The sequence below is a fragment of the Borostomias antarcticus genome (assembly GCF_949987555.1).
Source record: "Borostomias antarcticus genome assembly, chromosome: 15".
Classification (NCBI taxonomy): domain Eukaryota; kingdom Metazoa; phylum Chordata; class Actinopteri; order Stomiiformes; family Stomiidae; genus Borostomias; species Borostomias antarcticus.
Window position 1 is genome coordinate 20,276,752 of NC_140248.1, and position 27,300 is coordinate 20,304,051.

Sequence of the window (27,300 nt, forward strand, 5' to 3'; positions counted from 1 at the left end):
TTGGATTTGTTCTGGGACTTTTTTTTTTTAACTCAAATTGTTTCCAGTTATCTAGAAAAGCAGGTGAACTGCAGTGCTCCTTGCTTCCGCGATTGATCTGCGGTACACGCTTTGGGGCTCATGCTTCAGACATAAAGAGGATCTCTGAATAGCACGGGAGTACGAAGCACAGCTCTGCAAAGCTACCAAGAATAGGGAGACTGGGGTTGGTTGGCACTCTCTGCTGTATTTCTCTGACAGGATTTATGTTACAATATTCTAACCAGCAGCAAATGTAAGGTTAAGGTCTCATCTATAAATACATGTGTTTACACAAATGTTTTCTAAAGTTAGGTGATATGTGACTTAAGTCATGTTGTGCATTTGGGCCAACCAGCCTCATCACGGGGTTGGTTGGTACATGTTATGGGGTTGGTTGGCACTGTAGCCTGGTAAACCAGATTCATCACAATTTTTTTTTGTGGACACTTTCACTATGAGTCTGTACTTTCAGCCGGAGTCTTTCAGACTCATAGTGATGATGAGTCTGGTTTAGCAGGCTAGTCGCACGATACTTAGCACTGTCGCCTCAGACCAAGAAGGCCCTGGGTTCGATTCCCTTGCTTGAGACGATGTTGGCACTGGGGATGTTCTCCCCAGGGTTGTCAGCTACTCAGGTGAGGTATCGTCTGGGCCTTTCTGTGCAGGGTTTGCATTTTCTCCCCATGTTGCATGTTCTCCCCCTCCTCCTCTACTAGTCCTGCCTCCCTAGCTCAATATCACTCATAGATTTGGCTTGCCGTTTCTTGCTAACGCGTGAGAGGCTGGCTGTAGTATCTGGTTGAATAGACCTTTCCTATTCAGGCGGCAAGTTCTGCCCCCCCCCTCCCCAGTTACTGTTGCTGTGGCCCACAAGCTGGAGTACACGTCCACAGAACAGCACATTCCTGATGATTCTCACAAGGATTCCTGACAATATTGCTGTATGTCATTTGCCAAATGCCACTACTTTGTCTAAGGGAGTTCTACAACTATTTTACACAAGGATATATCCATGAGATTTGGATTTTGGATAGAACAGGTGACAACATAAGAGTTGATGCTAGGTGCTGGAGATTTACGTTATGCCGAAGGAACAAATGCCTAACAAAGTCCAGATTGAGATTCATCAGGACAAAATCATGGAGTAATGGTTGATGTGTTTAAAATGAAGATAAGCCTGTGAGAATGATCTGATAACTACTAGCTAATTAGCTACTGATATCAAGCACCTAACGTTACTAGCTTCGTAGCTTCTTGTTGGCGCTGCTGTAAACTAATGTGTGGAGGGAGGTGTGGAGTATCGTACAGCTTGTTTTCTTATAACATTATGGTACAGCAGCCTGCAGGCTTGTTTACTGTATGTTTTAATTGTGTAATGCCATGTTAGAATAGTGTTGACTATAACGGTTAGCTAGCTGTGATAGCATGTAGCTTCTAGATATGCGTAGTGAACTGTATGGGCTAAGAGCAAAGCTGTCTTGACATTCAACTGTGTCTAGGGCCTTTCACAAGCCGTAATCTACTTTAAACATTTTTCCAAATGTGTTTAAGGTTTCTGTAGTCTCTCTGGATATCTCTGATATTTACTACACATTCCCCAAGTGCATCTAACAACCAGTCCTGTCCCTGAGCAGTACTAGGACTTGAAATGCAGTGGACAAATTCCACCAGCGACCGCTGAAATGCATGTGTTTGTGTATCCATGCCGTCCATCCATGTCGCTGCTCACTTCCATGTGTTGCTGCTCACTTCCATGTGTTGGTTTGTAATTGCCATGTGGCCAATAAAACGATTTCAGAGGTCCTGTGTATTTTATTTTATTTTATTTTATTAAAATACTGTAGTTACAAAAGCATAAGCAACTAATACAAAATAAATAAATTATTCAAGATTAAATTCAAACAAGTACCAGGACACATGAACATTTAATAGAATGTCTGTCTTTTTTCTTCTTCTTTTTTTACCAAACATTTTTAAGCAATTCATCAGTAGAAATGTCTAATTACTTTTGCCACTGACCATTACAAATACTAACGATATAAACATTCTGTTTTAATCTTCAAAAATAGTTTTTAATCTCTCAAAACACCCCAACAAAATATACAATAGCAGTTAGGCTACAAGTTAATGAAAAAGAAAACTATTGTTAAAACATTTGTCATGAAAAGATTTGACTAATAGGCCTGTAATGTCCAGTCCATTGCCGCAAAGGAACATGCCCCATGGGTGGGGGACAACATGTTTACTGTGCACTTGTTACTCTATCAAGTATTCTAGGACAAGGAGGACTGTCAACACATCAATTGCTGCCTGAGAATGGTTCTGAAGTTTTTAATGCATTTATTTATTTATTGTATTCTCTCTCACTTCCAGAGCAGACTGGTGTACTTCTGCAGATATAATGTCTGTAGGCTATCTCAGATCAATCTTTTGGCAATATTATATCAATCCCTGTTGCTAGCTAGCTGCTGTCTGCCATGCGGCCGTATGCTGGGAGGCGCCTTGAGCAGCCGTGGGGCAGACATGCAGTGCACGCAGATGAGGGGTGATTGTTTTCCCTTGTGAGATGTTTGTGATTGTGCTGTGCGTGGAGTGTCCCCAGCCCCTGCGTCTTCTGCAGGCAGCAGATCAGCCCGGAGCTGCCTTGACGAGCTCATCCATCAGCCCAGCGTGCTCAAGTCCCCGTCAGAGCGGCTCCGCGGCGCCATACAGCAGGGGAGGAGAGGTGTCACTCTTAAACAGGATATATGGCCTCTCACTGAGACACAAATTACACAGTAAATACATTACAGTGGAGCAGGTCTCCTCTGCAGCGACATCTCTGTACTGCCTCAGTGCCAGAATCAACACCGCATACCGGGTCCCATTAGAAGAGCCTGCCTGCCTCGCCTGCCTGCCGACATCTCACATTAGATTACCCACCAGCACATCCACAATCACATTAGAATAGCCTATAAACATGCTCAGATACATCAGAAAAGCCCATCCATTAGAACAGCCAGTTCCTCTGGCGCAATCACATTAGTGGAGCTCACACCTGATACAGAATTATGTCCGTGCAGCCATTAAGATTACAGGTACAAATTACATTAGAAACATCTTGGCCCCCATAAATACCTTGATTGCATCTCCATTGCGTTACAAAACTATTGATATACCTCCATAATACCATGAAGTTGTGTGTTGAGTAGTTGAGTATAGCATGGAAGGGCATTTCCATAAGGATTTGAATCACAAATTACCACACCCTTTCCACAACCACAAAACTCCCCTCCCATTAAGACACACCTGTATCTTCTGCCTACAGTTCACCATCAAATTTGCACAAACAATGCCCTCTCCACGGACAACACTGCAAACATATCCACAACAATCAATACACAGTTCGCCATCAATAAACACATGAAGCTATAAATTGGCAGGGCTCTAAGTAATTGGCCATGTGTTTGAAGCACAGCTATAATTTCCCTAACTACTCCCATAGATAATATGAGAGGCTGTCTATCACTGAGCTGGAGGACAGACAGATGCCATGTAGATGGCTCCACTTCCACTCTCATCCTCCACCCCTCCGGCCGCACCGACATCAAGAGAGCTCAGGATGGATAATCCAAACCAAAAACAATTTTGGTCTTTTTCCACATTTATGTTGTTATTTTAAAAGCAGGCTTCCACAGCCATCTGGACTTTGTGATTTTTTGTTTTGTTTTTCACACTTAGATCTACAAAAAAATCTCAATAGAATTACATAAACTCAGAAAGAAAATGAGCCATAATCACGAAAAAGGTCACGCCTACACATCCTGGTTAGCACATCGGCCTGCTTCTCTCGCTCCATTCTCCCTAATGGTTTGGAGACATGTGGTTGCTTCTCTGCTTTTCTCTGGCTCTCTCAAGAGTGTCTACGCTCATGATATGAATCTCATTTTAGCAGGGAGGAAGCACTGCTTTGCATGGGTGGCTATATCGCCCCACTCTCACACTGCCGCAGGCATGCAGTTGATTTGTCACCACCGTCCAGCGACTCGCCGAGAACACTGCAAAGACCCTCCGAGTAAACGTACCCTGTCTGCACGCTCCGTCACCACAGGAACAGGCTACGCCACAACAGGGCATTAAAGCCACCTCACCATGAAAGAAGATTAGAGCGCAGCCCCCCCCAAAATATACTGTAAAAATAAAAAAGGAAGAAATAATAGAGAAATCTCTTGCTGGCCAATAAATCATTACTTTATTATAAGAACACTGTCCAAACTTTCATTGAAATGTTCACTGAGAGGAGAAGAGACGTAAACCTTCAACACTAGGCAATAGGCTTTAGATGTTGTAATTCATTTAATTTCTTGGGCTGAATCAGAGGGACCTGACCGCGCCTGTCAAATTGTCTTCCCTGAGAAGAGAGCTAACATCCTCCATCACAGGAACAGGGAGAAAATACAAGTTTAGTCAAGTGTGAAGGAACAACTCGTTATAAAAGTGAAACATGTCAGTCTTGTCAGCAACAAAAAAAATAAAAAGATAATGTAAAAATGAATTTGCCTCACATGTTCTCTAACAATAGAGTGCTTATGGCTAAATGATACTACTGTTTACTACTGATACTACTGTTAAAGAGAGAGAAAATGAATCACTCACACAGTAGACTCCGTATACAGACAACTTACCCCTGAGTAGTTTTCCATTCCTGTAGGACGCTATCAACAGGAAGCCAGAGGGCTATCAAACCATTTTCTCTCCTGTGACTGAAGAAATAAAGCTCTCCGAGTGCTTAAGAAATGTAATACAACATTATCTATGAAACTTCTCCAGTGGGGAGCAGATTGTAAACCCCCTCCCAGTTCCCATATCTGCTGAAAACATATTTCCATCGAAAAAATCTCAAAGCATGTGAAATATAATGCTACTGAAGGCAATACAGCCTAATACCCAAATTGATTTTACTCTGCTGTTCTGAGGAAAATGCATGTAGTAAGTAATGGGCTCGCTAGGTGTGATGTTTTAGCCACTCTTGTTGTAAAGGTGAGGTGAGTCCCAAAATGAGCCCACGAAGAAAAGCCTCTGGAGACGACACCAAATACCGCCATGATACAGCTCAGGAAGCAGCCCAGGCCCGCGGCTGGAAACACATCCCAGGTAGTTATGAAAGGAAAAAGTCCAATTCCAAAAGGCTTTGGAGCTTGGGGGGATAAAGAAGAAAGCAAACAAACAGGCCTGGCTGAGATTGTCTGGGTAGTGAGTTGAGAGTAGTACAGTGCTGCAGGCCCATTGGGGATTCTCACAGCCCAAGGAGGGAGACAATGATCTGCAATTACCAACAGGTCTCCGTCTAATTCAGTTGCAGACACAGAAAGAGAGGATAAAGTGGGTTTATTCGGGTAGAAGCTGTAGGGAAATGAATAGTGAGACCTTTACTTGGAGTAGGATGGACACATAGGCATAGAGGGAAGAAGGAGAGACTTTTAATTAGACAAGATGGGCAGAGAGCATGAGAGAGGAAGGGTGTAATTAGATCTGATGGACACCGAGAGAGAGTTTCCTTCTGAGTGAGATCACTGAACTGAGAGAAGGAGAGGGGGAGAAGAAGAAAGAGAGAGAGAGACCTAATGGGAGCAGAAAGTTAAAAGAGAAGGAGAGTGGGGGTGGGGCGGTTCAGAGAGAAATCGGAGGGGGGTCTGACAGAAAGAGACAGAAGAGAGAATTTTTCATCACAGTAAAAGTTAATTTTTGGACTGCTTTTTCATCACTGACAAGTTGATTTGTGGGTAAACCTGTCATGGGATATGATGATAGTCTTTCTTATGTGTCTGTTTCATAAACACATGTTGGGAATTGCTTTGTCAGAGAACAAAAAATGATGTTTTGTTCCACGACACACTTTCTCTGCAAGGCAGTTTGATGGTGGAGAAACTGTTGAGAGAAACAGCCACTGTTGCTGACATTTAATTGAGCCATTTCAGATTGTGATACATTGCACAGAAATAGTATCAAATTAATCAATAAAACAATACCAACATAATCGTTTACATCACACACAATGTGTCTATGAAGTCAGGCTTAAATTAGTTAATAGTTACTTCATAAAACAACTACCCAAGCTTCACAACATAGAACATAGAAATAGACCTAGAAATTCACAACATAGAAAGTGGACAGCAAGCGTTCAGTATTGACGGGTGAATGTAGACCTGTAGAGATAGTCTCATTCAAAGCTGCCTAACAGCTCAGGTGTGTGTAGTTAATCAGAAGTGTCTTTCCTTTACGTCTCAAATTGGACAGAATGAACAGGTCCTCTGGGATCCCAGCCTGTCAGCATTCATCTTCTAAATGAGAATCCCTTCTCCACTCTGTCATGTAGGCGGCCTGTCCTTCCCCGGGAGCTGCCAGTTCTGCTTTCACAGGCACTTACAGCATCCTTAAACCTCACACACTATTCTCCATCTTTATCCCAGCAAACATCTTTACAAGTCCATCAACCAAGCACAGCATGGCTGTTTGAACTCGCTTACTGTCTTGATATGCAAAGCTGAGAGCCGACATCTTGTCTCTTCAAACACATCAACAAAAGAAGCTTCTGTCTGACCGTTAGCCATACGTCTCTGGAGTCCTGAGACTACACTCACGCTCGTCAGCTACCACCATCCCGCCTGTCCGTATGGTACACCCCCATAAAACAACAACAGCAACTGATTGTTCACGGATATACCACAACCTGTGCAGCTTGTAACTGTTTGTCAGTGCTGTGCCTCATGTTCAGCTGCACTGGAGAGTTCAAAATGGCAGAATAAAATTCTTCTTTTACTACACCGCAGGTCAAACGGATCAACTCTCTGCTCTGGCACACTGGATGATATGAAGCGTACTTTCTGTCTCCTTCTCTCCCCCCTCTCCCTCTCTCTCCCCCCTCTCTCTCTCCCTCTCTCTCTCCCTCTCTCTCCCTCTCTCTCTCTCTCTCTGTGAACACCTGTTTTCTCACACATTTACTGCATGGCGGCTGCTTTTCAGCGTCCCGGGGGAACAACATCTCACAGATACACCATGTTTCCACGGCATTAAATAAGTCCCCTGCCGATGAATAAAAGCTACTGTAACAAGAAGAGGTTGACATAGACATATTATGGGAAACCTCAGGTAAGATGGCGTGATACAACTCAAGATACTATCGAGGTCCACACACACACACACACACACACGTAATATATCACTGACCATAGGTCCGGAAATAAACAACTGACCATGAGACCATAAATAAACGAGTACAGAGCCAGAAACCAACAAGTGACCATGAGACCAGAAATAAATGATTGGCCAGAGAGCTGGAACTAAACCATTGACCATAGGAGAGGAGATAGATGGCTGAGGAGGGGGTCCCTCTGGAAGGGCTGGACAGCCATGGGCCCTGCATACTCCCTCCAGCTTCAGCTCCTCAGTCTCTCTCTCTCTCTCTCTCACTCTCTCTCTCTCTCCCGCTCACTCTCTTTCTCTCTCTCATGACAAGAAAGTATTTCAAGTATTGCCAAAGCAAATATATATATATCATAAATACAGAGGACATTGCTAACAATTAATCAAACATAGATTCGCATTCCACTGTTATGCATTGTTCCACTTGTAGACACACTCCTGTGCCTAGCTGTCTCTGTCTCTCACTCTTTCTTTCACCCTGTCTCTCTCTCTCTGTCTCTCTCTCTCTCATTCTCTCTCTCTCTCTCTCTCTTTCTCTCTCTCCCTCAGGACACAATCACTCTGGAGTCGACTGTCCCTGAACATATGGGTCAGTGACTCCTAAAGGTTAGAGACTGTCACTCCAGAGGAGCTAGGTCAGCTGCTCATGGAGATCACTCTGTCAGAGTCAAGGTACTGAGTACTGACCGATGACTCATTGTGGAGACCCACTTGTTGTGTGTGTGAGAGAGAGGGGAAGCTGGTCGGAGTGAAGTAGTCATCTTGGGGCTGCAAATCGTGAACCCATAGCAAGAAGAAAAAAAAAAGTAATATGAGAGAATGTGTCTGAAAGAGGAGGCAAGCCTCAGTGACAGTTTATCACTGTGTTCTTCCAGGGTATAGTGAGACAAGTGTCAGGAAACTACCTAACATGTTCTAAATAAATCCCGGAGGAGAGTCAGTGACAGAGGAGTATCTTGAGGGCTGCTGTGTGTTATTGCATATGGTACAGGTATTAGACTGTGTGAATGTACACTGCCTAAGCCTCTAATGGCAGAGAGTGTGAGGAAGGACAGATAAATGCTAATAGAGTTTAGACATCTACGCCGAAGACATCTAAAAAGAAAAGCCAAACAGTGTTAATTCCATTTGGACTTAAAGTTGTGGCTAATTAGATTACCGCTTAAGCGTCGTGTTTCCCTGGTTTAGAGATGTAAATGGTGGGGTTTAAGCGTAGCGAGCCCACCGACAGGCTGGTACTGTAAGCAATCTTTTCCAGCTAACAGGGAGATCCTGCGGTGCTGAACATGCTGGATGGCTGACTTAATCCCACAGTGATAGATGCTGGGGCGGTAGGACTTCCAGTGGGCCTAGAGCACTGATAATACACAGTGTAAACACACCTACGTAGACCTCATGAAATGATTTTAGGCACACCATCAGTCAGAAGCATGGGTTATTGATAGTTTTCATTAAAACAATAAATCATGTCCAACTCTGAATTAAGATTCCCTCCTATTAAGTAAAATAGAAGACCTACACCATGTCGTCATCGTGTATAATTGTTTAATGAAATTGTTCGTCTTCTCGTTGATCCTGCGGTCAGTAAAATCGATTACATTTTAAGAGGACGTCAAGTGGACATGGTTGTATTCCTCTAAGCCTACAGAATCTAGAGGAGTTTGGAGTCAAATAGTGTCTTTATAAGCACGGAGAATATCCACCATTCATCATTCATTCTGTATGGTGGCCGGTTTTATACCCCCATCTCGGGTTCTGGGGTGTGTGTGTGTTGGGGGGGTGACCAATATTCAAACTGGTGGTTGTGTACCTTTCAGGGCCTGTATGTGTTTCGTTTGTACTTGAACCTGCTGCCCATATCGAGTGAAGTTCATCCACAGACGTTTGATGTCATACCGTGAGTTTGTTTCATTCCAGGCCCGTACCTCACACATATCTATTAGGGTTTTGATGGAGGACCCAAGAGCAGACACGATTGGGGTGAAAGCCCGTAGGCAGGTTTAAAGAGATCCGGGGAGAGGCAGGCAGTAACGTGGTCCGTAGACAGGCGTGGGTCAGGCGGGGACGTGGTAGTCGTACAGGCGATGGTCAGGCAGGAGCGTGGTAGTCGTACAGGCGATGGTCAGGCAGGAGCGGGGTTGTCGTACAGGCGTGGGTCAGGCAGGAGCAGGGTTGTCGTACAGGCGTGGGTCAGGCAGGAGCGGGGTTGTCGTGCAGGCGTGGGTCAGACAGGAGTGGGGTTGTCGTGCAGGCGTGGGTCAGGCAGGAGTGGGGTTGTAGTACAGGCGATGGTCAGGCAGGAGCGGGGTAGTCGTACAGGCGTGGGTCAGGCAGGAGCAGGGTAATCATACAGGCGTGGGTCAAGCAGGATCTGGATACAACTTGGTGAGTCAACGATCTGGCACAGAGGGCTTTGTGGACCGGCTTCTTATCCTGCTGGCGATTGGCTGATCAGGACCAGGTGCGTTGAGGTGTTGAGGAGAGGCAATCAAAGTGATGCACGGCAGGTGTGGATCGGGGGCGTGTCTGGCTTGTGACCGCAGACGTGCCCGCAGTTCCCGCTGCAGGCTCTGGGAGGTGCTGGGGGAAACGGAGTCCGGCACTGGAGAGACGGGGACAGGCTTGGGACCAGCGTCAGAACCGGGGCTCGGGCCGGGGTCAGGGGGCTGAGGAGGTGGACGAGGCTGACGCGGCGGTGCCGTGACACATATCATCCTGTCCACTCCTGAGCTTCTTTACATGTCCGACTGTTTGCAGCTAAATGATCCGGTCAGTGTAACTTTATATAAAGTGCAAAAGTCTTAGGACCCCTAAGAAAAAAACTATGTATCTATGTGTTTATTTGCTCGTAAAAACACTATATAACATTGCAGTCAAAACAAATAAACATGAATTATAACAATAATAAAATCTGTAATCCTGCAAGAAGCTTGTGAAAAAAAAGTCCCAAGGAATCCCATGGGGGGAAAGTTATGAAAATCATCCAAATATAATCATACTAAAAACGCCCTTTTAACACACAGGAGAATAGGGTAAAATTTTTAACCAATAGATATGACCATGGAAATTACAGCAGGGCTCAACACTAAGGTTTTTTTTCACTTGCCCGGTCGGGCAAGTGGGTCATAAATCTACAGGCCCAAAGTCATTTTTTACTGGCCCGAACTCATATTTCGCATTCGCCTCCATGTTGGCATGTTGTCTGACTCTGTGAGAAAGATGGTCACCACTACACGTCACGTACTCTGTAGGCCAGAGTTCTCTTGGTGTGGTGGTGCCAAGCTCAAGACCCACAAAATAGGGAGGATTTCTATACCAAAGCAGGGGTCTGTTTGATGCCCATTGATGCTTAACTGCATACTCATTCCTTCTAAATCCTCACTCTTTCTAATCTCTCATCCTGCCCTGTCCCCTTCCTTCTCCTCTCTCTTCTCCTGCTCTCCTCTCAACAACCTCTATCCTCTTCTCTCTCACCTGTCCCTCAACTCTGTGCTGGTCCTGTCTTCTACCACAATCACTGCCTTTTTTTTACATAGTTTACATAAATAATATGCTAGATTAGGCTACGCTAAACTGATATTTCGTTGCATTTGCTGTTACCTTCACTGGCACTTTTAGGTGGCTGGAGGAACATTAATGCAAGCTAGCGTCGTTAAACTTTCGGTTCAGCCAGCCAAAAAGACGGTTGCTCATCGTATTGTTGTGGTGTGGGCGTCTCATTGACAAATTATGCTTACTGACTGACAGACAGCAGCGCGTAAGCTAGGCTACGTAGATGGAGGCTCCATTTTGGCTCAAACATAGGCTAGGCTACTGGGTGCATGTGTAGCTCCACGTCGTGTTTCTACACTGTATTTTTAGATAACGTCACATATTTATCACACTTCAACCATAGGCTATTTTTTTACTTGTCCGATCAGACAACTGCATGAGGCACTTGCCCGAACAGAGTTTAGGCTACTGGTCTGGGGGAAATAATAGGCTAGCCTACCTGACTGCTCTCAACATCATTCTACTTCAACTGTTCCTCTTCAAATATTGTCGGATGTCCATCTGGAAAATGTAGGGTTTATGCTTTAGGTTCCGCCAGTTGTCATCAGCGAATGATAACCAAATAAGCCAGAGATGGGCAGGAGCTGTCAGCACTTTTTGGAACGTTATCTAGCTCTACGCCATATATGAGTCAACTTATTACACATATTAATATATTTTAAACTGCTATGTACCCTAGTGAGGAGTAGGCCTAGGCTAGTAGTAGCCTAAGTAATTAGTAAGTAAGTAAGCTTTATTTATATAGCACTCTTCACAGCACGGATGCACAGAGTGCTTTACAGTAATAAATTAAAATGGCAATACAACACGAGACAAGATTAAAACGACACAGAACAGATAAAACAACAACATTGCGAGCAGCAAGGCGTTATAGATGGCCGAAGGCCTGCCTGAACATGTGTGTCTTAAGAAGTTTTTTGAACATGAGTTCAGTGGATGGCTAGGTGGCCTACCAGCACATTTTGGTCCGATTCAAACACTGGTTAATCACTAGCCTACATTATGTTGTAATAGGCTCGCTAAAGAGAACATCCCTTCACACGCAGTCTTTTGAGTTGACCACAGGCGCTACTCAATCTTGATTGGCGGGATGGCACATTCAAATCAAATCAGGCAAAAAAACGTTTTATGTTCAAAGTAAACTACGCTGTGTACACATCTTTTTGTGTGTTGGCTGTAAGCCGACACACCAAGAAGAGGGAATCTTTTTTGTCGCTCCCTTCCTCCCTTCCTCCGTCCCTGTTGGCGTTGTTGACCTGCAGTTCTATGTTGCTACCACAAGAGGCAGTGGTCCCAGAACATCAAAAGAAAAAGACTCCACAGATTTCTCAGGTCAGTGGTGGCCGAGTGGATAGTGCGTTGCCTATCACTGCGAAGGTTGTGAGTTCAGTCCTTGGTGTGGACATACCAAGGTACCATGACATATTTTGTCACTGGATGTTATAGAAGTTATGTAACGAGCGTGGGTCATATTTGTTAATTATAGACCCTTTTACAGCCTAGTCAGCACAAGTATGCGCGCGCATTCTTGAAACAGTAGCAGAGGAAGACAGACGAAATCGCCACTATTAAGCGTACGAGGACATCATCAAAAATGCCCGCGTTTGCGGTGCCCATTTTATATCAGGTAAGTTATTTTGACTACCTGGTTTCACTGGAATGTCTGGTTGAAATGTAGCCCTTCTCAGTCCCGTTGTCGCATTCCGCTCGCTCATGCCAGACAACAGTCCTTTGCTGGTCCATTCACTTTGCCGTCAAAATAAATCGGTGTCGGCCTAGTTAGGAGAGGCGCTCATATTTACAAATATGTCAGATAAACATGAAACTTCACTTACCTAAGCAAAAGTGTCTATTTTAACAAATGAAAAAGTGTCTATTTTAACAAATGCTGGGTTGAAGCTTCAAAGCACCGCCACCACCACAGAAGAAGACTACCTCGGAAAAATAATTTCACTCCGACAGAATGCGTCTAAATAAGTTATTTATTGGTAGCGCCGAGGCTTCAAAACCCAGCATTTGTTAAAATAGACCCGTTTGCTTAGGTAAGTGAAGTTTCATGTTTATCTGACACTTGTAAATATGAGCGCCTCTCCTAACTAGGCCAACACCGATTTATTTTGACGGCAAAGTGAATGCACTATTTTCTCTCCCTTCTGTTCTGTTGCAGCTTTGATGCTGGGATGCCTGGTGTGGTCAGATGTCACCAGTCAGATGTCGGCTGCTGTGCAACGCTGATGTCCAGCCCCCCCAAAGATGGTCTTCAGGTGCAAGCCCCACCCGGACAGGACATGGCCAGACAGCAGTATCTGATCATGGATGGCTGTGACCATGTCCATTATACAGGCAGTGCAATTACATAACATGTCAAGTATACTGTACAGTAGTATACAGTAGTGCAGAGTAAGTTCTCTATTGTATAGACAAGGTGTTCAATTGCTCAAGTGTTGTCAGGTGTTGGTTCGAGTGTGAAGTGGTGCAGAGTCAGTTGTTTATAGTACTCTGGTTGTACTATACAACATAGGCCCTCACTCTAATTATAACAATGGCACACATGCCACCCCCTGGACCAACAAGTGAACACGTGACACCTTGCACCTTGTCTATACAATAGACAACTGACTATGCATCACTGTACACTCGAAACAACACCTAACAACACTTGAGCAATTGAACACCTTGTCTATACAATAGACAACTGACTCTGTACTACTGTATACATGTGCATTACATGCCTCTCTTCTTTACAAAGATGGTCACAACCACAACATGTGCTGAGAGCACATGCAAAATAACAACTTATGGCTACTTTTAATGTGCATGTCTGTATGTTTTAATAAAGCATTTAGGAAAAGTTTCAATCAAGACTTCAGTATTACCTATTCTGTTGAGTACTATGTTTACAATTGTTCATTCATGATACTATTACAATTGACATTTCAAGTCTGCCTACACTTAGGTTACTTAGCTAAGAACCATTTTAATTACATTTTACTTCTAAAGGAGAATGCTCGTTTTTGACAACCTGGACCTTATTTACGGCATATTATAAGACGTTTCACTCACCGAGATAACTTTGGTGTAATTCGGAGGCCAGTAGAAGAAATTTAAAATCCAGCGCGAGCCAAGTATATCCATGTAATGGCGGCGGACGGGGCACTGAGAATGCAGCTTCTAAAAAATCTACTTTCTGCCGCGAAACGGTTGTTTTCATCAATCTGTCTTTATGAATCGCTAGTTGTAAAGGTCATATTACAGAGGCATGTGAAAAACCACAACAGGCCTACGCTCTATGTAAGCACAACTAGCGATTCAACACTGTTTTTCTTTATACAAGCCTGTCCCTGTGTAGCCTGTTTTCTTACAGTTATTAGCTAACGTATACTTGCTAACTGGAATCTCATAATTTCCGCTCACTATATTGGCCGGAGTGTATGTTGAAGTACATGGGATTTATTTTTTCCAACTATGGTATCGAATTGGGTATCCAGGATTGTGGAATTTCACAATTGGTATTGCCTACTAAATGTCTGGTATTTTGTGACTTCCCTAATGGACAGATATATCAATTTATGAGTTGAATGTCAGTCTAAAAATCAAATGAAAATCTAAATTTTCATAAAATAATTTTAATGTATGAAACACAGCAGCAGTCGAGAGAGAGAGAGAGTGAGAGTGGAGGGACGCAGCAGCAACCAAGAGAGTGGAGGGACGCAGCAGCAGCCGAGAGAGAGAGTGGAGGGACGCAGCAGCAACAGAGAGAGAGAGAGAGAGACGCAGCAGCAGCCGAGAGAGAGAGAGTGGAGGGACGCAGCAGCAACAGAGAGAGAGAGAGAGAGAGTGGAGGGACGCAGCAGCAGTCGAGAGAGAGAGAGTGGAGGGACGCAGCAGCAACAGAGAGAGAGAGAGAGAGAGAGAGAGAGAGAGAGAAGGAGTGTGGAGGGACGCAGCAGCAGCCGAGAGAGAGAGTGGAGGGACGCAGCAGCAGCCGAGAGAGAGAGTGGAGGGACGCAGCAGCAGCCGAGAGAGAGAGTGGAGGGACGCAGCAGCAACAGAGAGAGAGAGAGAGAGAGAGAGAGAGAGTGGAGGGACGCAGCAGCAGTCGAGAGAGAGAGAGTGGAGGGACGCAGCAGCAACAGAGAGAGAGAGAGAGAGAGAGTGGAGGGACGCAGCAGCAGTCGAGAGAGAGAGAGTGGAGGGACGCAGCAGCAACAGAGAGAGAGAGAGAGAGAGAGTGGAGGGACGCAGCAGCAGTCGAGAGAGAGAGAGTGGAGGGACGCAGCAGCAGTCGAGAGAGAGAGTGGAGGGATGCAGCAGCAACCGAGAGAGAGAGAGAGAGAGAGAGAGAGAGAGAGTGGAGGGAAGCAGCAGCAGGCAGGATGAGATACACTAAGAACATTGTATTAGTATTATTCAATGTCATAAATATATGAATATTTAAGAGGTTTAACCTCTCGTCCCCAGCAAAAATTGTGTATGCAGGCTACACTGTTATATTGTCCCTACCAATGTTGAACCCAAACCTACGCCCTTGCCTCAGACTCATCTCCCAGAAACAGCCCCACGGACCCACCCTCAAACCCCATCTCAGCAAGAATAATGAATAAATACGCCCACTGGCTTAAAGTTCCTTCTGCCTCCCTATGCCTCTCTGTATTCATTGGTTCCATGGGACACATTTACCTTAACATATGTCAACAACATTCAACAAGACATTTTCACCTGGCTTTATAGTGTTAACATCTGTTGTGGTATATATGCAAATTAGTGCATACATAAGTAGATTATGCACCATTTGCTCATGTAAACAAACAATTTAAAAAAACTTGTAATACATTTTTTTGTTTGTATTCATGTCAATCAACTCAGTCATTTTCATGGTGATATCTGTTGGTTACAAATTCTACCCTATTCACCTGTGTGTTAAAGGAGTAGTAAAGTAGTCTTGTCTTTGAAATTGAGTGTTTAACATGTTTTTTTTAATGATTTTTCACGGTGCCCACCCACATCCATTGTATGACCAAAACGGTGGTAGAGCAATTATCAGACTGTCTCAAAAGTGCTAGTTTTGACAACATTTTCATCTGAACCATTGTATATGATCATAAGTAACCTTAAAACAGGGCTAAACATGCATTTTCCCTTTACTACTCCTATAAAAAAAATTGGTATGATTATATTTGGGTGATTTTCATACCTTTCCCCCCATGGGATTCCTTGGGACTTTTTTCCCCTCACTCAGGACATATTTAGAATATACTTTATTGTCCCCTCAGGGAAATTTGTCTTGGACTCGTTTAGTATATATATATTTAGGATACAAAATCAGTTGAATTTGCTTCTGTTGCAATTTGTTTTACCTTTTCTCCTAAAATGCCTGGACTACTTTTCTCCCTTCCTCCTCCGCCCCTACCATCAGTCTCACTGGTCTCTGTAGCTCCATAGAACCCAGAGGAAATGACAAAGCTCAGTGTCTCTATCTAGAGGTACAAACAACTGTAGGACCCACAGTAACAGTCCCTCTGCAATAATATGAATTTTGAAACAAGCACCAAAAGAACAACTAAACCCCTAAAGCTCTGAACTCTGTGGCTTTAGAAAGTAGATGGATTCCTGAGTTGAATAGACTACACTTTTACTGAGACACCAAGCATAGTTTTATATGTACAAAGCAAAATGTACTTGGTAATGGGGTACTTGTGCCACCTGCCCCCCAGTGATGGGCTCTGGTAGCTCACATGTGTGCCGGACACAGCTGCCCTTTTTTGTGGGGGACAAAAAAGAAGGCATCTCAAAGACAAACACATTTCCAGATGATCCTTCTGCCGCATAATCGAATTGTGCTCATTATGCGGTTATTTGTCAGTTTGTGATATTGGGAGCAAGAATGTTAAGAGAACAAAGAAATTGCTGGACAAGAGCTTCTTAGACACAACTGCTGAATGAGCTAGAAGTTCCATTGCTCTCGAAATGGACTGAAAAACAACATCTGCTTTGTTTGTGTGTGTATGTGTGTGAGTGTGTGTCTTCACTTTTATTATTTTTTTTGTGATCATTTTTATTTATTTAAACAGACAAATAAAAAACATAAATACACAAAAACATATACACATATACACACACACAAAAAACACCACCACCACACCAACAACAACAACAAGAAACAACAACTTTACACTCAGGTACTCACCCCCCCCCCCCCCCCCCAAGGTCCAGTTATTGAAACAGCACAATTAAGTATAATTGTCTGTCTTCACTTTTAAGTATGTATTTGTGTGTGAGGGATTTTGAAGTAATGAAGTTGGTTTATGTACTGTAGGGCATACAGCATGGAATCTTCTCAAGTGTACTTATTGACTTTACACAAAAATTCCTGTAATGACGATGCACTTTAAATTGCTCCATTGATTTTAATGCAGCAATTACATCTTCAGTGTATGAAAGTCAATACACATGGCAGTAATACAAATTGCTGGCTATGACTACGGACCAATTTCTCTGGGTCTTAAGGACATATTATTATCCATAAACCAACGGATATATTTTTGGTTAACAACACAGTCATGTGTGATGAAATATATGGCAGATATGAATGGCAGCCAGTAGTCTATGAAAGCTTTGGGAACAAGGGGAAATGAAAGTTGTCACATGTGCATCCTCAGGCATACATAGTGATGTGTGTATCTGGATCAATCATCCACACTCTAAGTGTTTTTCCCTCCGAACACTAAATATAGATGGTGTTGGGAACATTTCAATGTTTAACAGAGCATGCTGTAGCCCATGGTTTTTGACAGTAACACGACTAAAATGAAACCTGATCCATTTTGTAAATGTATTCACCATATTTATAAGAAACATGGCTTTTGGACATATCCATCCTCAGCAGCAAACAACACACTGGCTCTGGGGCACATGGGTTTATTATACAGGGAGCGGATGTATCTTGGAGAAACGTTGCTATTTGACAGTGTTTAATTGGAGACTGCGTTCCAAGGCAGCCAGCCCTGCCGCTGGTTTTATTTCTAATTGCCAGCAGCAGAGCGCTTAACGAAGCGAGAGGCGAGGAGCGTGGGTGAAAGAGAGAGAGAGAGCAGCCAGGTTTCCACGGCAACGGCAGATCAACAGCGGCAGTAGCCGAGGGGTAGTTTCATCTAGAAGGAAAGGCTACAGGAGCACACAGTCTCCCCGCAGAGCCTCCTGCAATACGCTAATGAATGCCCCGGCACCAAGGGCCCACATTGCACCACAACGAGCCACCTTCTAGCATACCACTTTCTTTGGTAAATCCTGCCTATTATATGAAATGTGGTGAAAAAGACAAATCGATGCAATATATATATAGCCTATACGCTGCAGTGTGAGGACTCCCCTGGCTGTGCAGTAGGCCTGTACTGTGAATGAACTGTCTTGACGGCGTCTTTATTGTGTAGGATGATGTATGGTCACATCCGATGCGTCTGTGAAGTCAGACTGCGGTTAGTACTTTAGGTTACTGTAGCCGATCTCTACAGTACAGTACAGTATGTGTTTATAATGTTTGTGCTAAATATTCCTAATATAGCCTAATATTCTATAGCCTACTACATACAGGTATAATATCCTAAGATTGAGACTGGAGTCTCTCTCTCCTTTTATAGCCGTTCTGCTGCAGTTCCCAGTGCAGTTTCTGCATCATCCAGAAGGTGTCAGTTTGGACTGCCCCAACCAACGTGGATCTGGGTCTACACTGGGCTTCGGCATTTCATCATCTTTCAGAATATGCTCAATTGTCTTGGATATTAATTTCTAATAAACACATAGGCTATTTTACACAGATTTTCTGTCAACTTAAACCTTTACAGTGCAGTAGGGCAAGTATTCACAATAAAGTATTGTCACGTGCACATACTGAACCACTCCACAAGGCTGTGACTGTAGTATGGATTGAGTTATTGACTCAATTTTACAGAGCTATCTCCCTAGTCGTGTCTTTATTGTGTTGTCGATTATTGCGAGGTCTTGGGTCACTCTCTTCAAACAAGACACTAAGTGACCTTCCTGAATAGCAATGTGGACACTTTCATGACTCAAAGAGCAGGTAATATCCCCAATACTGTAATATCCCCAATAGCGAGCGAGCAAAAGATGGTGAGAGGGTCTCCTTTATATCTGCAGAGTGCAAACACATTAATAATTGATTGATAGACAGTGAGCACTGTGGTGTAATTCTGAAATGCTTTTGAGCTTGGTCTTCTACAGGAGCAATCCCCAGACCCAGAGAGGTCCTGAAGGTGTCAGATATGTCTTCCTTCACCACAATGCCGATGTGTAGGGCCATCAAGTGGAATACATCCACAGCACAGCAGTATAGACAATATTAAAAGCTGAAAGTACATGATGGTGCAGTATATAACACCAACCACCAACACATCCAGCCCAATCTATATGATGAGAAAATGATTGCAACGTGTTTGAATGCTAATGATAAATAACCAACACAAAAAGGCATTTTTTTTTAGAAGTAATTTTATTACAAAGTTATTGAGGACATATTACAAGGGAATTTCTCAACATGCGAAAACAGAACGGAACAGAACACATGGTTATTAAACGAAACGGCAGGATCAGACAATCCACTGTTCACGATAAACATAAAGTCAGATAAAGCCCTCGGGAGCAGGGAGTCGGTGAATGACTACGGTGCAGGCATAGAACGGCCACATTCACACTGACTCAGCAAAGATCAATCCAACCAAGGCAAGATGTGCACATCTCAAGAAAACACAGTACAATTTTTATATGCCATCGGCTTTTGTCATAACTTTTAGAAAGCTTCACTTGCATGTACATAAAACTGTACAAAGACATGGCATCACAAGCATTTTTGTCCTATATAAATATAACCAACAATTAGGATAACAACTTTACTCTCCTGCAAAGACATACTTTCAAGGCAGCTGTCTTTATTTTAGGTGAACTGTGACAGAGATGAAAAATGTGCAGGGAATGTCAGTTCATTTGGGAGAGGGCTCTGGAACAGAAACCAGCACTAACATCTCAGCAAAAACAGTAAACACTTTCTACCAATTATCTTTGGAATTCATGCTAAACTCATAGCCTGCTTGACAGCACACATGGGGATGTGAGGGTCTATATACAACACCATCAGGAGAGATATGTCATAACCAGCTATAGGAGTCTTGGTCGCCAAAGAAAAATAATTCGCCAATTCATCGGTATGAAGCCAATCTGTCAACAACAATCACCTTACAAGTACACTACAGAGAGGCAAGGATACTAAGGTGATATCAACATGAAATACACACCAAAATACAAACAAAACTTGATTGGACATTTGTGTGTATCAAGGTGTTTCATGTTTTCCTATTCAGTCGACAACAATTAATTCAGCATGAGTTCAAAAGAGAAGTTCAACCCTGTGATTCGGTATTCAAAGAATCTGACTGGGTAGTATACAGTAGGCTGGAGTAACGGCATTCCAACAAAGTCATTTACGCTCAATAAAAGGGACATTGATCCAGAGTGGGACTGCTGTCTGTGAGGACTCCAACTTGGCAATCAGTTTCAGTTGGAGTCAAATCAAAACTAGTGGTTCAGGCATGCCAGATCAGAAGTACTGTACACTTGTTATTCAGACTGTGGCTAGCAAAAACAGACATCGCACACCAGATTAACTGAAGAGTAGAATTTTTGTAATCCGGGCTGGATCCAGATAGGCGTAGAAGCCAGGGATGAGGCTAGGGTCTGCGTCTGTGGACATGGATTGAGTCCATGGATTGAGGTTGTGTGTCGGTGGCTTTATCACTCATCACTATCTTTCACACTTAGCAGTAATTCCAGGTCAGTGATCTCACCCACTGCTCTGGCGCTGTGAAGCTGCACTCAGCAGCACTGAGATGGCGGCAGGGGGTCGAGCCAGCGGGGTCTGGGGAGGGGGTCCGAGGGGGGGGGGGGGGGGGGTCAAGGGGGCTTAATCACAGTGTACTGTATCATAACTCTCGCTGGAATTTTCAGTCGCTAAATGGCTTTGAAAACAGCATAATGTGCTTCTTTTCCTCAAGGCAGGATAATAACCATCCTTATCTTAATCACGACCATGTCCAGTCATTTCCATTTGTTTTTACTTTAATTATTCTCCACGTGCTGCAGCCAACGGACAGCGTGGAGAGATAAGTGCAGTTAAAAATATTCCCCCTTTTTAAATGATTGTAGTTTTGCAGATGGATCAGGATTATCTGGCTGCTGAGTTGTCCTCAGGGTGTGCTCACTTATGCCCTCACTCAGGACTCATCACTCATCCTAATGAGGGATATGCCCATTCTAGGCATATCCACCTTTACTCAGACCACCTCTCCAGGGACGGGTAGAGGAGGAGGGGGTCAGAGAGAGGGGCTAAGGTAGCAACAAATCCAATCGGATCAGCGCTCAAATCAAAAAGGTCCATGAATAATGTCACTGTGCCTGCAAAGGCAGGCTGGTGGCATCACCATCATCCAATTATCAACTTATAGTCAGTGTCCTTAAAACAGCTGCTTCAGAATTACTTTGAGAAAATTGTTGAAATAGATAAAGCACACATTGTCCTTGATTGTCCCTCTGTTTGAAGGGTATTACGTATGCTACTTTCAATTCAAGGACATTCTTAGTGGGCAAGAGTACTGTGGGCTACATCTAACTATTGTTTACCGCCCACCATCTTTGTTAAACTTTGAAAGCTCCCCAGTTCACCGTAACTGTGTTACGGATCCACTGAAAGATGAGATGCAAAATAATTTAAAACAAAACATTTCCAATGTTTTTTGGAAGGCATCGTCTGTTTGTGTGGGCGTTCACCCGATCAGGCCTGTTCACTTCCCCAGAGGAGTATTGAACCAATCAGAAAGTGTGAAAGCTCGGAACCTCTTCCCGGAGGAAACACTCAGCAGAGCGAGGTATGTGACAGGAGGGAACTTCAGCCACGGCACCTCAGCGTCACTCCATTAACTCTCAGGACTGGCGAGTCCTGCTCGCGAGCTCAAGTGAATACCTCCTTATGCATTCATCAGAACCCATGAAATTCACGCGGATCGTGAAGAGAGGGCCCAATGAGCCGAGAGACAGGGGTTCGAGTTAATGGTGACCTCTGCGCAAGAGAGCAGCTGATTAACTCTGTGTAGTTCAGGCCTAGGCGGGGTGGGAGGGGCTTCTCACACACACAACAGTGAATGGACTCTCAAGCCCTAGTCTGGGAGGTCTGAAGCCTTTAGAATCTGGGAGAGGGGGTTGGGGTGGTGGGGGTGGGAGGGTGGCTCTATAAGGGACCCGTTTCCATGGCGAGAGTGGGGTCACAGTGCAGAGATTCGGTGGGACACATAGTCCGATTAAACTCCGCTCTCTCTCTCACAGCTCCTCCCACCGACAAGCTCTCCGGGGAGCGCGAGGTAAAGACTATTGATCTCTGACGATAGGGGGTCACAGGCGTGTGTGGGTGTGTGATTGTGGGGATGAGATTCCAAGTGCCTTCCACATAGTCCATCCCAGCTTCTGGACGCGGGTTCAATCAAGTTTAAGCAGCAGCAGCAACGAAACGCTCAAATGCTAAAATTCTGAGGCTATTGTATCGGCCTGTGCCAGACAGAAATATATACAGTATACACCATCCAAATGTATTTACAGCACTGTACATTAAGAAATACCATTCCATTTGATTGTTAGTCAAAATGATAAAGCCTTCCCTAAGGGCTTTAGTGCCTGTCTGTAGACTGTTATCTGGTTATGGCATTGAAGCACTGGTCACATCTTTGAGAATCCAGAGAACATTCCACAGACTTCATCTCAGCCAAGTGATTAAGTTGGGCTTGTGTTTATTTTCTGTGATCTGTTGAACCTAAGGTTCTTAAACATAATGTATGAATAAATGAAAATATTAATCCATCCATGAATGAAAATATTAATAATTTGACTAATTGTTCATTAAATAAGTTAATAAATAAACAAAAATAAATACATGGACAAATTCAATTGCACAAACAGTGCACTGTCACTGTACCACTGATTAATTTTCCTACAAAATGGGCGTTTGTTCCAATAAATATTTACGATTCTGATCCACTAAAGCCTGTTTCTTTTTGTAAAGTGGGTGTGTCTCTGTGGCCTCTCCTGACTCACCAATCAGATGTGAGACACTCCTCACAGGTAAATCTCTCTTTTGGGGGTGTGGCTCGGAGGGGAGGTGGGCGGGAACTCGGAGGCCACGCTGAGGGGAACCTCCTCCAGGGGGCAGTCCTGACCGGGGACCTGGCCGGTGCTGGAGTAGGCACTGCGGGAAGGTGGTAGGCGGCCCCGGTGCTCCCCGTTGGCCAGGCGCCCCAGGCTCCCTCTCTCCTGGTAAGGCACGAAGGTGGAGAGTTTGGGGGTGTTCCTGGTCTTGCGCACGGGTGAGGGCTGCCCAGGCATCCAGCAGGCGTCTGAGTGGCCCAGCTCGCTGCACTCCTGGGTGCAGTTCCCCGTCATGGCCACGTCGGGGATGGACCGCATATCTGCAGGGGGGAGACATGAACACAGGCAGGTTCATGCACATGCTCCACTAACGCAGTGGGCTTCGCTGTAGATGAGACTGCAAATACAGTAGTTGAACCTAAGAAAGTTGTAGTTATGTCCATGGTCTTGTGTTCACATCCGCCACGCCCAGCGCAAATCCTTCTCCCGCGGTCCTTCTTACATAGTAGTTGCTAAGCATTGTGCAGCTGTTGCTATGTGGCGGTTGCTATGTATCGTGTGTTGAGTGCTACCCTGCGTGTATCCCTGTGGTTGGTACTGTATTTGAGGTGCAGAGAAAGGGCTGGTGTACTTTGTATAGTCAGGGGTTGTGTACATTGAAACATCTGCTACTGTACAGTACTAAGCGTTTCATCGTGCATGGCAACTGTATCCTCTACTGTACATACAGTATGTCAAGTAAGACAACTTAAACTTGAACTTGTCCGTCATGTCACGACAGACGCATTCTGTGCTTCCCTGTTGTTCTTTTGTTCAGGCCAGTCTGGTGATTTCTTTGTGCAGTATGTAGGTTACCATGCCAGTGTATTGGGTGTACAGTACAAAGGAGACTATAAATGGGTGTCTAGTACATTAAAAAGGAAAATTAATCGCATAAACACACATGTATAATCACACAACCACACAAACCCAATGCTATACAGTATGTGCCTCCATAGGGAATCCTAGCCCCCGGGTGTAAAACCATTGTTGTATGGGTTATTGACTGACAGATCTGAAATTAGTCCATGGCCCTGATTCTTATCCATTTCCCATTCTACCATTCCTAATTAATTAAATAGCTCCGCAACCCAGTGACCCCATTGTATTGCACCCAGATCCAAAGTCGATAGTGTAGTGCACATGTGTGGATTACTCAGTTCCAATTACAAGGTATGGTCACTAGGATATTGGGAAGACCCTGTCTGAAGCAGCTGTGAATAGCTGTGAATCACATTCTAAATGCACAGAAAACAGGAACACTATGTATCTGTATTTCAGATTTTTCCTGGACAACACAGGGAAACAAGACCGTGTCGAAAAGCATTTTCATGTGTTTGCCTGAAATGTGCAGATGGCAGCCTATGGGCCTGCTGTGGGGCCCAGGAGAGCTCTTCCCATCAGCCAGCTCCTACGCAGTCATTAGGAGAGACTTTGAGATTCTCCACCTGCACAACACAGTGGTTCCCTTTTACACGGAGTACAGCTCTGACCCTTTTAGCTACCTACCACGCACACCTTGGAAAACACAGCTCCAGCCTTCGGAAATAAAATGGCCCCAAACACATAGCGGACGTGGAAGATACATCAAAGGAGACTACAGCAGGTTAAAGAAGCAGCCAAAAACAAGGAGAGCCAAACCTATTTTTTCGCCTGGAATAAATCTGCCCAGGGTGTGGAACAAACCCCTTAGAGTTCACCCTCTCACGTGTCAAGGGTGGACAACGCAGACAGTAGCATTGGCTGGCTGCTGGCTTTAACAGGGAGGATTGGATTTAGTGAGAAGGCGATTGGGTTTTGATGCCATTTTCGCTCCGCACAGGAAGTCCTGGGACCTCAGGAGTTGAAAACTGATCGCATGCACGCGTCTCTCTCTCGCCCTCCATATATTCTCCGGGCTGTTGCGTACAGGACTAATGCTACTTTTCCCATCTGTGTCACACAGCCCACGTAAGTCATCATGCTCGCATTAAACCTAGAACTACAGAGACCCCGTTCTTGGCCACATGTGATATCTACATTTCACAGTTAACTCCAGTTGTGGAGGTGTTCCAGATGCCCCTCCTCCTCCACGCTGGCGAACACACACGACCTCTCCAGAATGCACTCCGGAGTGAAGGGTTTGTGTAAAGCTTAACCCCCCCAGCTGATAGACACATGTGAGGACCAGGTTTGCATGCTGCTTGCATCAGGATGCCAGTGGGAGGTGTTGGGTGTCAGAGGCTGGCTTCCTCCTCCGTGTGATCCCTTGCCCACAGGCATGGGGGGGGGGAGGTGGGCGGTCTCTCCCTGAGCGTTCACACTGCTCCTCTCTCTTTGATTGCAAATGCCGTCTCTCCCCACCGTCGGCTGCGTTTCAGTGTGTCACAAGGCTCTGATCGATGGGGGCGCAGACTTGAGAAACCAACAGTACGTGGAGAGATGCGAGGTGACAAGACAGAGACATCATGTTTTAATATCGACCGAGACGTCTTAGCGATGTGATTGTGGTGGATGCGTAATTAATAATGGTCAGAGTTTAGTAACGCGACGGATAGCTGACACAAGAAACTAAGCGTGTTGACGTGCTCAGGCCACGCTTGAAGTAAAGTTGCCTGTTATCTCAAGAGTGTGACTATTACTGTGTGTCATGACGGCCATGGAAAGTGAGAAAAGAACAAGAATCCTCAGTCCTGTTTGTTTGCTTGGTTTGGTTTGACACACTGAGGCTGTTTACAAATGTATTTCACAGCAGTTCTATTCAGTTGGCACAGACTACCTGACATTTTCTCTGTCTCAAAACAGAGGAGAGAATAAGGAAGCGGCCTGAAACGTACTGTAGCTTATCACAAAACTAACAAAACACACAATGTAATGACAACACAGTGCGTCCTCAAAGAATATACACATTTTTACTCATAGATTAAATATACATGAGACACTCGCTGGTGTGTGAGATGCATTTTGACAGGTTTGAGCTAGGCGGAATTCAGGATGAGATATGAATTCTGCATACTGTCATGGCACTTTAATAGAGCACATTTCAATGGAAGTTCTAAAAATGAGCTAAGACAGAGCAGCATACTGTATTCCTCTATTCCTCATGCCTGCCCATCACAAAGACTTTCTCTGAGCAGGCCTTTTGTTGAGCAAAGTAAGGAGGGATATCTCAGCCAGTACATTTTTCACACTTGAAAGTACAGTATGCCTGCCTTTCGACCAGAGACAGACAGACAGAAACTCTTTATGAATAATTGGGGGCCAAGCAGCAAAGCTGCATAGGCCATCATAGAGATTGTCCCTTTTCTTGCTCATCATAAACTTCTTCTGCCATTGGAGTCTATGGCAGCCCCTAGACCCGTCTGGTCAAAAGTTGTGAAATTTGCTACACTGATCTGGGACAGTCCCATGACCAAGACTGTGTTCCGAATCGCACACTTCTTCTTCTTTTTATTACCAGTATGTACTACAGCTGCCTCAAGAAAGTACGTACTTTGCACGCAGTACACCTCCAATTGGGACATACTAACTTGTCATAACATTGCGCCTTGAAATTTGACCACATCTGTCACTGAACATGAAGCAACATTCGTCCACAGCTGGGATTCATCAAAAGAACTCTGGTGAGACTCACACATGTGACGTAATTTCCACTGAGCACAGGATTGTGGGTCAGAATAGCCAGAAAGGTGTGCTGGCTTGCATACTGCAAGCAACTTTTGATCCAGGATATAACTTTTCGCTAGCTCGCTCGAGTAAACCAACCGCAATGAAGGATAAACGGTATCATGACGGTGGTTACTGTGGCCTGCTGTGTTTCACACTTTAACCCCGCAACCATCAGTAAAGCTTTTAGCTTTGAGCAGAAATCCAAGTAGTGAGTGTAGTGCATGCAACACGCCATAACAACAACATGTCGTCAGTCGAGTTTCAGCGCCCGTTAGTGGTCAAATCAACCAAATAAAAGTGCTTCTTCAGGATGGGGTCTCGAGTCCATGTACCAAGTTTGGTTTTGATACATCAAAATGTCACTGAGATATGACCACATTCCTATGGGCTATGACGCGTCCACGGTAAAAGGGGAGGTATTTGAATGAAATGACCAATCGCAACCTTAGTATGGGTATTTGGATACGGTCATGCTCCAAGCTCCATCCACCGCATTTTACACAAGAGGAGCAATATTATAGAAATATTAACTATATTATACAGACGCAACACAGTAGCTGCTGTCAAATGCAGGAAGGAAAGCTGACAAAATATTCCCTCATGAACACCAATATCCTCATGAACACAAATAGGCTATCACTATAATTGGGCCATATATTT

The 27,300-nt window shown here is 44.4% G+C and overlaps 1 protein-coding gene across 1 annotated transcript in view; it reads right to left on the reverse strand.

Annotated features, from left to right (window-relative positions):
* Nucleotides 1–22,923: 22,923 nt before the first annotated feature.
* Nucleotides 22,924–27,300, reverse strand: part of pcdh1a (protocadherin 1a) — a gene marked incomplete at both ends in the record, with an annotated part of 60,590 nt that continues 56,213 nt past the window's right edge. Inside the window, one exon of the mRNA XM_084449394.1 lies at nt 22,924–23,273. Coding sequence (XP_084305520.1) covers nt 22,924–23,273 — 350 coding nt within the window. The remainder of the gene's footprint in view (nt 23,274–27,300) is intronic.